General features: G+C 41.4%; 1 protein-coding gene across 1 annotated transcript; it reads left to right on the top strand.

Annotated features, from left to right (window-relative positions):
- On the top strand, positions 1 to 14557 carry gcm2 (glial cells missing transcription factor 2; the record flags this gene model as incomplete). Its single annotated transcript, XM_079259773.1, has 8 exons — positions 1 to 93; positions 8730 to 8793; positions 10323 to 10511; positions 10588 to 10700; positions 11255 to 11380; positions 11469 to 11722; positions 12187 to 12424; positions 14243 to 14557. 8 exons carry the CDS (start codon positions 1 to 3, stop codon positions 14555 to 14557), a joined length of 1392 nt encoding a protein of 463 aa, XP_079115899.1.
- Positions 14558 to 15812: the final 1255 nt, after the last annotated feature.

Genomic DNA, 15812 nt, shown 5'->3' with positions numbered 1-15812 from the left:
ATGTCCCGGGCAGCGGAGCGCGAGGAGGCGGACTGTGTGTGTTCGGTTGGGATGAAGTTAACGTGGGACATCAACGACCCCAAACTGCCGCAGGTAACATCCACCGGAACCGGACAGACCGACCAGAACCGGACCGGGTCTCGCGGATCCCCGGACCCGTCAATCCCAACAGAACCTGATCAATTACATTCTGACGTTATTAGTCTAATTAGGTTCCGTTACTTTTTAATTAATAACAATAAAAATAAAAAGATTGTAAACAAACATGAAAATATTTCTATTCTAAATAAATCTGATCAATAATCAATAATCAGAAAAACTGATGCAACAAATAAAATGTTTCATTCACCTCTGAAAATACGTCATATGTTTAGTTTGTCAAGAACAATAATAATAATAATAATAATAATAATAATAATAATAATAATAATAATAATAATAATAACAACAACAACAACAACAACAACAACAATAATAATAATAATATAATAATAATAATAATAATAATAATAATAATAATAATAATAATATTGATTACCTAACTGTCCCGATCGCAGCGCGCGCCGTGTTGGAATGAAACAATCTGGGTTTTTCTTCTGATGGAAAATATATGAGAATCAAATTGTTTTAACTTTTAAAAATTAAAAATTAAAAATGATTGAATTCATGTTTAATAATCAGTTGAAAATATCGTGAAACATGATTAATGAATAAAACTTCCAGAAAAAAGAAAAATGTTGAAAGAAAATGATCCATGAAAGATCCAAAGAAAAAAACTTTGTTGTAATAAATTCATCAATAAATTTCTGAAAACTCACTTTTTTCTCTCTTTAAATTCCTGATAATTTTCATATGGACCGATTTTTGAGATACTGGAGGAATTTTTTTTAAAAATTATTATTAATGTGTAGAAAAACTACAGATGTTTTTATTATTATTATTATTATTATTATTATTATTATTATTATTATTATTATTATTATTATTATTATTATTATTATTATTATCATTATTTTCCTGAGGCTTAGACTCGTTGAACATGGAGAAAGTTTTAACTTGGATATTTTATAGGCCTATAAATAATTTTATTTATTTATTATTTTACCTATAAAAAAAAAAAAAAACAGAAAATCAGAAATAATTTGTTTTATTGATCATATTTATTATTAATCTGGCGTCAATAAAAACAACATTGACAAGAAGATTTTATGTTTAAAGAAAAACATCTGGAAAGAGTTTTATCCGTTTTTTCATGTTTGGAAAGAAGAAGAAGAAGAAGAAGAAGAGCGCATGTCAGACTCATCCTGTTCCGAATGATTAATCACTGATCACTGATCAGTAACCAGAAGCCACCGCGTGGAGCAGTTTGTCCACCAGACCACCATGAGCGCGAGGATGATGAGGAGAGATGAATGAAATAAAAAACTCTGTAGATTAAAATCAATGATGATGATTTAAGTTTTGATTGAGTGAAAATCTCTGATCGATGAAAATGATCAGCTCAATGGATCAAAGCATCGATCTGATCTCAGGAGGCGCTTTGTTTGTTTGTTTGCAACAAATCACCCGCTATGGCGTCATAATAATCTGACCTCTGAGCTGATGGCGCGTGCACGCGCAGAGAACCCGTCCCACTGCAGAACGGAACCGAACCATCATGAACTTCCCACAGATAAAGACATGCAGCATCTGTCACCGAATAAAACTAAAGAATAAAATAAAATAAAATAAAATAAAATAAAATAAAATAAAATAAAATAAAATAAAATAAAATAAAATAAAATAAAGCTTCCCAGTGGGCTGAGGGCCGCACTGCTGGGACCTGATCTCCAGACCCAAACCAGCTTCTGGGACCCTGATAAACATCTGGATTAATAAATCAGACTCACATCAGACATGTTTCTATTTAATCCAGTTACAGTGAAGCTTGGGAAGGTTTCTACTGTAGATTCTATTTTATCTGATCGTTTTTTAAAATCTGAATCTTTTAAGTTTTTGATTCCGATTCATTTTTGATCCTGATTCAGAAAAAATCCCGTCAGAGATGCAGGATCGATACGAAACACCTGAAGTGATCAGAACACGTCAATAAAACATACATGTGATTAAACATGTAAATAAAACAAACATGTAAATAAAACATGTAAATAAAACAAACATGTAAACATCAGAACAGAGAGTTGTTGCGTCACATTTCTCTCTGTGACGAACAGCGTGTTCGTGTCATGTTTACAGTCTTGTGTTCAGCAGAAGGATGTGGGAACCGAGCTGCGGACCCTCCAGTCCACGGCAGGGTGAGTGGGGTCCCCACAAGCCCCCAAGGATTTATAAAACCAGGACCTGGCGGTAAAACGTCCCGACCTCCACGCCAACTCTGACCCTGGTGTACAACAACATCTGGAGAAACGGCGACACCAAAGGCAGAAAATAAAACCAAAGAAATGGTGTGAAATTTAAGAAATTTGTTCAAAATTAAATATAAACTTTTACACAGAATATTTAACATAAACAGTATCTATAAAGATTAAGAAAAAGCGTATTGATATTGTTCCTCCATCACGTAAAACATCAACCAATAAATCTGTTCTGAAACGAAGCAGTTCTACATGTTATAAAAACCATTTCACATAAGTCATACAGAAGTCTAAATGAAGACCTGCAGGTAAAAGGAAGCGGTTGCCATGACAACAGCCCATCATCAGGCTGCTCAGGTGGTTCCTCCACCTGCAGATACAGAACATGAAGTGATGGTTGGATATAAAATGCTCCCCAACGTGGCTTATCTGTCCCTGCTGGTGGACATGGAACATGGAGACTCTGGACTCCAGTCCGGCACCTTCCAAAGGGAAGGGACTGACAGGTCGGGTCCGCTCCTTTTCCCAACCCAGAGCAGAGGAACAGAACGATGTTCTCCACAGCCAGACGTGGTGTAGCGGCCATGGGGCTCTAAATGGCAACGTGTCACATTCAGACATTCAGCTGCGACAAGCTCTGCTGCAGGTGAAGTCAGCGCTTCACCTGCAAAGATAAACTTGTGAATAAATGAGAATTCTCCACCTCTGATGTGTTGCATCACTTCTAGACGTAAAGCAGCAGCGTTTGGTTCCAACGTGAGAGGATGATTGACAACACAATCATTCAGATTGGATGATTGATCAGGTGAACGCAGGTGAAGCGCTGACGTCATTTAGTAGCATGTTATGTAGCGTCTCCACTATCTGCACACATCTGCAGCTGTACAACAGGTTTCCTCCTGGGCATGGAGGCACCTCCACCTGCCTCCATCTGCCCGATGGCCGCTACACCACGTCTGGCTGTGGAGAACATCGTTCTGTTCCTCTGCTCTGGGTTGGGAAAAGGAGCGGACCCGACCTGTCAGTCCCTTCCCTTTGGAAGGTGCCGGACTGGAGTCCAGAGTCTCCATGTTCCATGTCCACCAGCAGGGACAGATAAGCCACATTGGGGAGCATTTTATATCCAACCATCACTTCATGTTCTGTATCTGCAGGTGGAGGAAACACCTGAGCAGCCTGTTGTTGTCATGGCGACACGTCATTTTAATGCAACTATTCATTTAGACTTTTATTAGTAATGCAGGTTCTGTATGACTTATTGATGATGTGAAATGGCTTTTATAACATGTAGAACTGCTTCTTTTCAGAGCAGATTTTAGTGGTTGATGTTTTACGTGCTGGAGGAACAATATCAAATGTGTGGATTTTTTTCTTTTTTCCCCAGATGTTTTTAATGTACGGCATTATGTGTAAAAGTTTGTGTTTGATTTTGACCAAATGTCTTAAATTTCACACCATTTCTTTGGTTTTATTTCCTGCCTTTGGTGTCGCCGTTTCCCGTTTCTCCAGATGTTGTCGTACGCCGGGGTCAGAGTTGGTGTGGAGAGAGGGACGTTTTACCTCCAAGTCGTGGTTTTATAAATCAGAAGTGGACTAGAACTGGTGTACTCTGGGTTTTGTGCCATAGCTTCATAAACGAGGCCCCTGGTGAGGCTGCTCAGCACGTGCACCAGGTACTTCTGCAGCGGCGCCAGATGATTTATGTCAAAAAAGCACCTTATTTAAAACCTTAAATACCTTAGAAACCTTATTTATAAACCTGCTTAATTATTTTAACAATAAAAACAGGCTTTTATTGATTAAATTAAGCAGAAATGAGGAAAAGAAAAGCTGCAGATAAAAGAAATGATCATAAATTCCCTCCGGAACCCTGGAAACCTCCAGGCCACCATGAGACAGGATGTTTTACCTGCAGGATAAAGATGTAGGATGAATGTCTGTAACTAAAGACATAAAGTCTGTTTTTAAACTAAAATATGATGTGAACGTGCAGATTGCAGGACTTTAGTCATAAGAAGGTGAAAGAAATGAAACATTCCTGGAATGAATCAGATTCATGTTCTTTATTTTTACAAACTGATTTAATGATTAAAAATGATTAAGAAATAATTGACATATAAAAATGAAGGTAGCTGCAGAGGAGGGTGATGGTGTCGACATTTCCAGTTCGCCCAGTAACACATCCCAGTCTGTGCAGTCTAAACAGTCTCTCAGCTTCTCATGACACCTGAAGGCAGAGAAGCTTCTGGAGGTCAGTGGGTACGCTCCTTTACCATCAGCTGGGTGACCCACATAGATATTATTTATCTAGTTGGAACATTTTCTACGTTTATTGATGCTGATTTGTTGTTTAGGACTGGTCTAACGGAACCAGTCCGGTCTGAACGTTCAGATAGAGGACTGTAAACTCCGCCCACCCGCCGGGTCACCCGGGCGGTTCATGGTGCAAATCCGATCATCCGTTACACACACCGTGTACACTGTCACGTGGCCTCGGTGTCCCGACAGCACGCTCTCTCCTGACGGCGACGTTCAGGGGGGGGTTGGAGTCATAGGCCGGGTCTCAAATCAGGTTCTGCACACTTCCAAGTACAGATTTATCGGCTGCATACATCATCGTTGCGCACCAAGTACTGTCTCAATTCAAAGGCTCCTTCCAGTCCTCCCTTCCTATCCGCCCTTCGTTTGGCTCCAGATTAGTTTAAAACAGGATACAAGAGATGAATCCTGATAGAAAATAATGAGCAGCAGAGCGCTGGTGTAGGTACCACACCAGCCAGACCGTTTATTTATTTATTTTTATCTATAAACACACATATTTGTCCAAGCAGACAAACTGGGAGGACATTGTGTCCAATAAACACAAATGAATTTCATTCCATTCGTCCTCAGATGTCTTCGTCTCCTTTCATTAAAGAAAAGGCTGAATTTATTACAGTCACTCAGATAACTGGAGACTGGAATAAAGAACAATAATTTAAAATGTGCTAAATTATAATCTACACACTCAAAAATAGAGGTACCAGCTTGTACCTAAAAAGGTACAAATGCTTGTCGCTGGGGGTGTACTCTTTTGAGAGACATTTCTGTACCCTTCAGTTCTGGTCTATTTTTGTACCTTATCAAGTTCAACTTCACCTTTTCAAGTTATGTTTTTTATGGTTTCCACAGGATTAGGCCTGGTCCATGCAACTTAGCAATATTATCTTATCTTTAATCTAGAAATAATCTTCAAAAACTCAAAATACTGACCAGACATACACTTAGTTTGCAGCATCTGACCTTCATTGTCTGGTGTAGTAAATGACTGTTAAGTAGTACTACTGTCATCACTCAACTCTGCTCTAGTTTGTAACATTACAGCCATTAACATGACATTTTTCAATGCTGCAGGTACCCTTATGGTCGAAATGGTACACATTTGTACTTTATGTCACTTTGAACCCTTTTTCGTACTCTGAAGGTGTTTCTGGTCTCTTAAAGACCAGTATTGTACTTTTGAGAGAACATTTCTTTAAAATGTACCTATAGGTACAGAAATGTCCTGATCTTGTACCTCTATTTTTGAGAGTGTAGTCATATAAGACAGTGTTTTGTCATTTAATCGAGTTAAAGAAAAAAAAAGATCCTGGACAAATTAGAGCTTTTTACTGATGAACAGTGGGACAAAATACTTGTCAACAAGTGCAGAAATCTGACTGAGAGGAACAGAAAACACCTGACTGGACTGGAAACAAAGGTTTAAAAAAAAGTACAGAAAAAAAAAAAAAAATATATATATACATATATATATATATATGTATATATATATATATATATATATATATATATATATATATATATATATATATGTGTGTGTGTGTGTGTGTGTGTGTGTGTGTGTGTGTTTGAGTGAAGTACAATGTTATTTTATCATATTGGTTTGGTTTTTAAAAAAATCTTTCTATTGAACCAGAATTAGAAAATAACGTCATGATTTTCATAAAATTTTTTATTTATTATTACTATTGTCAAATTAATCTTATTTCCCAGGCAGCTGTTTTCTCCATCTTTAATGGGAGGGTATGAATACATATGAGGACGACAGTATATGTGTCTAACAAGGATTATTTTCCACTGAAGTTAACGTCAGCTTGACAGGATGAGCTGTCAGCCAGAGGAGAGCTCGTCTAAACCGCCTCATGTTGCTCATTTACACGCAGAGGAAAATGAAAATAAATCAAAGTAAAATTACTGGCACCATTTTCTGTCATTTAAAAATATTTTTGTGTCTTTTTGTGGAAGAATGGGATCAGTAATTAGATAAACTTGGCATATGTGGTTGCTAGGCAACGAAGGACTGGAGCACTATGGGTAATTCTCGTCCACTAGAGAGGCCGTCTCATTTCATTAGAGGTAAACACACTTCGGTGTGTTCAGACCACGAAGAACACTTCGTTGCCTACGCAGTCTGCGCACTTGGAGGTGTGCAGACCCTGAATTGAGACATCCTTTCTGTTAACATGTCAGCCATCTTTCCAGATATTCCACCTTTTTCCTGTTTCTGCAGCTTTAATTCTGCAGAAACACATAAAGTGTAAAACTTGCTTTTCTCCCAGTTTAACTTTCCCATTAAACTCCAGTCAGCAGCTGATTGTCTCGTTGTCTGTCTGGAAGATGGAGGTCTGTCTGGGACGGCACAATGACGCAGTCACTGCAGGCAAACAGATAAACATGGAGATGAGACGTTGCTGCTGTGTTTTCTGATTTTGGGTGTGTTTGCGTTGTGTGAGGAGTGTGTGAGGAGTGTGTGAAGGATGTATGAAGGTGAGTGTGTTGCTGACTCGACTCGTCACTGTGTTGTTGCTCAAACAGACAAACTGGTTTCTGTAGTTTTGTTTCTGTTGAAACCAAACTGGAAATGAACGCTTGATTATTTATTCATGTATTTATTTATTTATGAATTGATTTTTATCTTTTATATGTCATTGTCTTACTTAATTTATGTACCTTAATCAGCTGGTTGGAGAACCTTCCAGAACCACCTGACTGGATGTTTAGTTGACTCTAACTGGGTGTGTGATGACACAGCAGAGCCAACATTTAGATTTTCAGTGGAGGATTAAATTTCTTCGTTATTTTTTCTCTTAAAAAAGGTTTAAACAAATGAACTAATTGCAGATTCTTGTTGCTGTTTAGAAAACTTTCAACTTGTCAGAGGACAGTCAACTACAACAAACTTCATGAAGAATCTTCTGCTTCCTCTTTTTAAGTACCTAAACTCAGAGCTGCTGTAAAATCAGTCCAGATGTTTCCCAGTAAAACCATGTGATCATATAATTTCAGAGTGGAAGCATGCACAGTGTGAAAGTATCAGTCCAAGATCAGGACCCTGAGGAACTCCATGACTTCTTCTGCTGTGTGAGAAAAATTATAACCAAGCGGCAACCTCCGGCGGTTAAAAGTGAAGCCTATGCTGAACTGCATAAACCTGCAGTTCCCCCTTCATCCACTAGGGGTTGCAAAACAGAGCAAATCCCCATAGACTCCCATGTTAAAAACACCAACTTCACAGCAGGAATAAACATGTTTACAGCAGAAATAACCATGTTTACAGCAGGAATAAACATGTTTACAGCAGAAATAACCATGTTTACAGCAGGAATAAACATGTTTACAGCAGAAATAAACATGTTTACAGCAGAAATAAACATGTTTACAGCAGAAATAAACATGTTTACAGCCTGGTACAAAAACACATTTTAGGTTTAATAGGTCAGGTTTACCTTCATGAGAAATGTGGGGGCTTAAATATTTTTCTAACTCCTCCGTATATAACTAACTTAATCTCAAAATTCGGCACATTTAGGGGTGTGTCCCTTTGATTGACAGGTACCAGATCTCCTGCTTCAAGTCAGAAGAACGTAGAACAACCACGGTTTTTAGCCGGTTAACAACGTGACTTAGCTTTAGCCCGCTTACCTCCGTTAGCTGGTTAGCTCCTGTTATCTCCGGGTTAGCTTGGTTAGCTCTTAGCTACAGAAAGCTCGGAGTTCGCTCGATGTCAATCATCCACCATGACGCTCACAGCCTCCCTCTCAGCTCCACCTCTTTGCCCATATTTGTATTTTCCGGGCGAGACGACATGCATGCCCCTGCCAAGATGGTAGGGGCATGCATGGTAGGAATCGCCTACCGAGCTTCAATGCAGCTCTGTAAACCTACGGGTGACGTCACGGAGGCTCCGCCCACCTTTTATATACAGTCTCGGATCATCATGAGAAAACTGGAATCTATCAGACACGTTGCGGCAGTAAACAACCTGCGTTCTCTCCATCAGAACATCACATCTAACCAGCTATCCCTCTGTCTGTCTCTCTGTCTGTCTCTGTTCAGGACCTGAAACAGTTTGACCCATTTCAGGAGTGGACAGATGGTTACGTCCGCTACATCTACAGCGGTGAGTTCATCTCCTTCCGCAGGTTGTTGAAACCCAGACACGACGTGATCTGATGTTCTCGTGTCATGATGAGACTTTACATCATGGATCAAGATGAGCAAAGATGCTTCATGAAGCCTTTTATTTGAACTGTCTCTCCTTGTAAGACGTCTTCTCTGACACTGGCCTAAAGAGGCTGTAACCATGGAGACGATGAGGGCAAATTGAAGGATAGACTACGTAATGAATAAAAAAAAGAAAACAGCTGAATAGGCTTAAAAATGTCTCCATAAGACATGTCCAGCCATCTGTCCACACCTGGAGGCAGTGTTGTTTTGGTCCCAACATGTCCTCCACCTGATTTAACTTCTTTTTCCTTAAACTTCATTAAGTAAACTCTTGTGGCCATTTCAGTTGAATATATTTCCAAGTCCTGAGCCCTTAACATGCTTATTTATCTGTGCAAGTAATTATATAACATATACGAGTGATGCTTTATGCTTATACTTTATGTACAATATTTAGTTTCCTGTTTGTGTGAAATAATGATTTTTAACATGTACAAGTTATTTTGGTTTAACCTGGTAGGATGAAGATTAACTTGGTAGCCAAGATGAGATGAAATAAATCCTAAATTATAATAATTATAACAATATTATACATTTAGATTGTGTAGAAAGTATCTGAGTTTTGTTTTATTTCAGAGTTTATCTGACTTTATGAACTAATCTGGGCGGGAGACCCTTCGCCGTTGTAGAGGTAGCATTTCTCTGCATGTCAGAGCTGAATGGATGTGAACTGAAAACATATCCAGGAAGTTTCATGGCTCTTTGAACAACGATAGAAAACTTTATTATGAAAAAAAAAGTGAAAAAGGGAATTCAGATATGATGGAAATTTACTTTATGAATATTGCTGCTATCTGTCTCTGTGTGTGACGCTGAGGGGACGTGATGCTGATGACAGGAGGAACACCAGCCAATCAGAGAGCAGAGAAGGAATGAAATGCTGGGAGATATTGTGAAATGTAACATTATTTTCTCTTATCAGGTCTAGTTGTGACGAGAAAATAGAAATAACTTTAAACTTTCTTCATCTCTTCTGAAGAAAAACTAATTAAAAATATATTTTTAGAGCAAAGAGTCTGAAGAGTGTCTGGCAGTAGCGCCTGTTCATGCTGCACACGTCCTTCATCTTGAATTTACGTGGAAATCCATCACCTTGATGTACGGCTGATGTGACAGAACGGCTCAATAAGGATCATTTATTCATTCAGAATATGTGTCTTCATGCATGCTGACCAGAGCAACCAGTCCACCCGTTAGTGTCAGAGTGAAGATGGACCCAAAAACATGTGATTGGATGAGACTCATCCGACTGGAAGGTTTACACAAAGTATTTTTGTTGGTGTCTATGAGAACATGGCATATGGCTGAGAAGCAACACAATGTTTGGTACATCTTTCATTCCATTTTCCTCATGAGGCGTTCAGGGACAGATGGATCTGTGCATCCTCAGATGCTGAACCTGAGTGTTTGTGATCTGTGCAGGTGAAGATAAAAATGCTCAGCGGCACCTCTCCGGCTGGGCCATGAGAAACACCAACAATCACAACTGTCAGATCCTGAAGAAGTCCTGTTTGGGCGTAGTGATCTGTTCTCGAGGCTGCACGCTGCCGGATGGATCCAGGCTGCAGCTCCGGCCCGCCATCTGCGACAAGGCTCGGCAGAAACAGCAGAGTAAGACCAGCCTGAGGCGGACCCGGTTCCAGTGTCTTCAGTCCACATTTACCTGACTGGACTGTGTGTGTTTCAGAGAAGCAGTGTCCGAGCTGCAACGCCGCTCTGGAGCTGCTGCCGTGTCGCGGCCACAGTGGCTACCCCGTCACCAACTTCTGGAGAGTGGATGGAAAGGCCATCTTCTTCCAGGTGACACCGTCATCATCTCAACACACACTGAAGTACTGAAACACATCACCAGAGAACCAGTCTGATCATCTCTGAACCAAGTCAGGAATGGGACCAACTTGGGGAGGGTGGCATGAAATTTGGGCACAATCACACCAGCTATTTTAATCTGTTAGCTGGGAAAGTCTCTTCGTTTGGGGCATTGCGAATGCACTTCTAGCAGGGTTCAGCTAATGACGTTGTGGGTAAACAGCAAAACATGTGTGCATGTGGGAGGATAGGCTGCTGTGGACAGGAGAAATGTCTCCCGACTGGATGTGGAAGAACTCGATAAAAGTCCTGATAAAAATCAAATCATTCCGACACCGCTAGGATCTCATGCAACTCCATGTTTAACTTCTAGAAACTGAAGCGGCAATAGGTGAGCCAGTTTTGCTCTTCATCGTGTGTCACAGCAGACACACACACACACACTCACACACCTGCGAGGACAGATCTGACAGATTTAAATCACATCCTGAACCCTAAACCAGTTATTGCTGCTGATGTTTACCGTTACTGTTGTGGTCCTTCAGGCCAAAGGGGTCCATGATCATCCAAGACCGGAATCCAAATCTGAAACTGAGGCCAGGAGAAGTTCAGTGAAGAGACGGGTCAACTCGCCACCATTCACGCCCAAGAGACGCCTCATCGAGCCTCAGGTGGACTCCAGCAAACCAAGCAAGCAGGCATGCAGTTGTGTGTGTTGATGCTGTTTGTTCACTGTTTTTGCTTTTGTTAACTTTTCAGGCTCTGGGACCTGCCCTCCTCTGCGTGGAACCAGCAGACAGAATCTCCTTCATGGAGCCCAACTTCCCACAGCATTACCCAGCATTCCAGAGCCCAGAACCCTACTACAACTCCCATAATGCACTGGGAGATGCCCCGCCCACACTTCAGAAACCAGCCAATCCCAGGCTTTACATGAGCCGGCCCAGCTATGACTTCCAAGGCTACCTTACCTCACCCTCATATCCTATGACCTCTGACCTCTGTGACCCAAGGTCAGCCTCACACACACCCACACAGCATTACATAGATGTGTGTGTTTACACTACAAATGTCTGCTGTGTTAACAGGTCCAAACTAGATGCTGAGAGTGTAAATAGTCCTAAACCAGATTCTGATCCAGTTCAGATATTTAGTGTCAGCAGATACAAGCTTGATCCCATCTGAAGCTCGGGGACTTCCATGTGCAGTCAAACCAAGATTTAGCTGGATATAGTCCACAACTTAACAAACTGTGAATCTGTTTCGGACAGATTTATGTAGTGTGGAAAGATGTAAATGACATCTTGATACCAAAGTGTAAACCAGTTTTCGGCAAAAAAGATCCTAAAATTCCAGACAGTCAAAGCTGAAATGGGATGTGGTGCAAACCATCAACCGGTCCAAACCATACTGTGGTTGTACCGAACACATCTTCTCAGTCTCTGCAGTTATTAACCAGCTTTTGGTTTATTTGCAGGGTCACACCAGTCCTTGGTTCCTCCTCAACCCCGTCTTCATCATCAGCTCCTCTCTCCTCCTCTTCCTCCTTTGACCATCAGACAAAGTCCCCCGCAGCTTGGAAAGATCTGCTGAAAACCTCAGCCCCCTATGGTGATAACCACCATTACTACAGCACAGAGTACCCCTGTCGTTACTCTAGCAATCCCCCAGGGTCGCCGGCACCGCTGCAGACCATCATCACCACGACAACCAAGGTGAGTCAGGTTCGTACAGGTGGTCTCTATTACAGTTTATACAATTTACATATTCCGCTTCTTTGTTGTCCTGGGGTGTTCCACTTTTTTCTGGTCCAGTGGACAGTCACTTTTTGACTGTCCACAGGAGTCGGGTGTTCCACTTCTTTATTGTCAGCAGGAGTCGGGTGTTCCACTTCTTTATTGTCAACAGGAGTTGGGTGTTCCACTTCTTTATTGTCAACAGGAGTTGGGTGTTCCACTTCTTTATTGTCAGCAGGAGTCGGGTGTTCCACTTCTTTATTGTCAACAGGAGCTGGGTGTTCCACTTCTTTATTGTCAACAGGAGTCGGGTGTTCCACTTCTTTATTGTCAACAGGAGCTGGGTGTTCCACTTCTTTATTGTCAACAGGAGTCGGGTGTTCCACTTCTTTATTGTCAACAGGAGTTGGGTGTTCCACTTCTTTATTGTCAACAGGAGTCGGGTGTTCCACTTCTTTATTGTCAACAGGAGTCGGGTGTTCCACTTCTTTATTGTCAACAGGAGTCGGGTGTTCCACTTCTTTATTGTCAACAGGAGCTGGGTGTTCCACTTCTTTATTGTCAACAGGAGTCGGGTGTTCCACTTCTTTATTGTCAACAGGAGTTGGGTGTTCCACTTCTTTATTGTCCACAGGAGTCGGGTGTTCCACTTCTTTATTGTCAACAGGAGTTGGGTGTTCCACTTCTTTATTGTCAACAGGAGTTGGGTGTTCCACTTCTTTATTGTCAACAGGAGTCGGGTGTTCCACTTCTTTATTGTCAACAGGAGCTGGGTGTTCCACTTCTTTATTGTCAACAGGAGTCGGGTGTTCCACTTCTTTATTGTCAACAGGAGTCGGGTGTTCCACTTCTTTATTGTCAACAGGAGTCGGGTGTTCCACTTCTTTATTGTCAACAGGAGTTGGGTGTTCCACTTCTTTATTGTCAACAGGAGTCGGGTGTTCCACTTCTTTATTGTCAACAGGAGTCGGGTGTTCCACTTCTTTATTGTCAACAGGGGCTGGGTGTTCCACTTCTTTACCGTTTACAGTAGTCGAGTGTTCCACTTTTTTTATTGTCCCTAACAGTCAGATTTTTTTATGTGTCCTAGGTGTCAGGTGTCCTACTTCTTTTTCTTCCCATAGCTCAAGTGTTGTTGTTTTTTCTGGCCCCAAGGAGCCTTGTCTTCCACATCTTTCTGGTCACCATGAATTAGGTGTTCCACTTCTTTTGTACTTAGGAGTCAGATGTACTGCCTCTTGATGGCCCCTTTGAGTCAGGTTTTCTCTTCTTTAGTGACCACGGCAGTCAGATTTTTAACTTTTTTCGGCCCTCAGGTTTTAGGTATTCCACTTAATAATGTTTTAGGGAGTCAGATGTCTGACTTCTGCCAGTCTACAGGAGTCAGATGTTCCACTTACTTATGGCCCCCAAGTTTCATCTTTCAGGTCTTCTGGTCTCCAGGAGTAATACGTTATACCTCTTCATGACCCCAGATTTATAGTTTTCCACTTCTTTATACTCCCCATGTGTCAGGCATTTAGCTTCTTTATATTCCTTAGGATTCAGGTGTTCAGCTTCTATATGGTTCCAACATCAACGATGTTGCCTTGCCTTGCAGAGTCTCCACGACTGGAGTGACTTTCATTAGACCAGCAGTTGCTGCTGACTGTGGTTAGTGTTAGTAGTAAATAAAATGCTGTTGTTTCTGTTAACTGAGCATTTGTTTCTGAAAATGAAACCTGGATGAGTGCCAAGGCAATAAATATGGAGGCCGGGAGTGAACCATTCCTGTTTTTATGTCATTGTCCTCTCCAGGTCTCCTACCAGCCATGTCCGAAGCCATCTGTGGCCCTGCCTCCATACCAGTCTTGTCCCAAACCACCAGCCGGACTTCCATCCTACCAGCCCTGTACTCCTGCCAAACCTCCGGGCCTCCCTGGCTGCTCCTCTCTGCTGGATGACACCTCCTCTTCCTCGTACTCCACAGAGGTGAAAGTGACGGAAGAGCCGGGCGGAGTCATCAAGTCTCTGTCATTCCAGCCTGAACCACTGCAGACCAAAACGGAGAGGGCTGATAGCTATGACTATCACTACACCTACCCGAACACATACCGCTATGACGACTACTGATATAGTACAAACCGTTGTTACCATGGGAACTACTTTGAGAACAAGTTACAGCTGCACTTGCCAAACGGCAACTTCAACTACCAACCAACTGCTGAACGCTGTACAGAACTGGTACACGTGGACCAGTCAGTGTCTAAGTGGACACGGAGCCACAAACTGGTCCATTAAAGCCTCCAGAGAGTAATCCCTGAGCAAGTATCCAAATGTGGAAGCTTCAGCTCTCTGACAAGTCCATCAGGACAAAAGACAGCAAACTGAAGACAGAAACAATGTGTCATGGAGGCCCAGTCTCTGGTGTTCCTCTTCTCTGAGCTTACAGTCACATCTTACGGTGATCCTCAGCAGATAAAAGACAACGTGACAATCATTAAAATCTGCTTTGTTTTGTCTCAAGCCCCTGAGCTGACAGACACCACCATCAAAACATTCTGCCTGGCTTAGTTATGTTCTGGATGGTTAACAGTCTTGAAATATGGAGGTGAAGGGGGGAGCCTCAGTTTTAGAGGCTTCCCTAAAACCGGCTTGTTGAGATGTGACTGAAAGCTTCCATAAAACCTCTCAGAATGTTTGATCTTGTTGGGAGCACCAACCTTCAGGATGACTTCTCTGGTCTTCAGCCATGAACCGAACCTGAAGGGACCTCAGAGAAAACTGGATTTTCAGAAGAACTAAGTTAATCTGAGAGACTGATCTTCATTTCAATGGTTTGAAAGCTTCTGTAAAGATGACGTAACTGAACATGTGACATGATCAGGTGTTCAGATTATTTGATGAACCTACAGCATGAACTGAACCGTCTGTGTTTCAACAACAAAATGGTGACTGAAGAGATCTGTGAGATTATGTTTGTGTCTGAGCAGTAGTTTCACATTAAACCGGCTGCTGTTAACACTGACTTCCTGTTTCACACTGAATACTCAACAACAGCTCATTTACCAGAAATGGTAAATCATTCAGGGAATCAGCAGATTTACGTCAGGACAGAGAATTCAACGAAGATGTTTCTTCCTCCCAAACATGCAGGACGAAACATTCACGTCTAAAGAAAATGTGACGTCTAGTGGTCAGAAAACTGCATGTGGTTTTGTCGAAAAGAGAAAATAGTGTAGCGCCAACTTTGTTTTCAAACCCCAACCAAATGACTGAACTAGGAAGTAACCTATTTGTGTTTACTTGTAACCAGGGAAACAACAAAATATGTCTCCCTGTAAAAAGAAGGTATTTAAGGCCTAACCAAAACCTTACTCTAACCACG

Source organism: Telmatherina bonti, assembly GCF_933228915.1.
Source record: "Telmatherina bonti genome assembly, chromosome: 20".
NCBI lineage: Eukaryota > Metazoa > Chordata > Actinopteri > Atheriniformes > Telmatherinidae > Telmatherina > Telmatherina bonti.
This window is presented reverse-complemented; position numbering and strand designations above follow the sequence as displayed.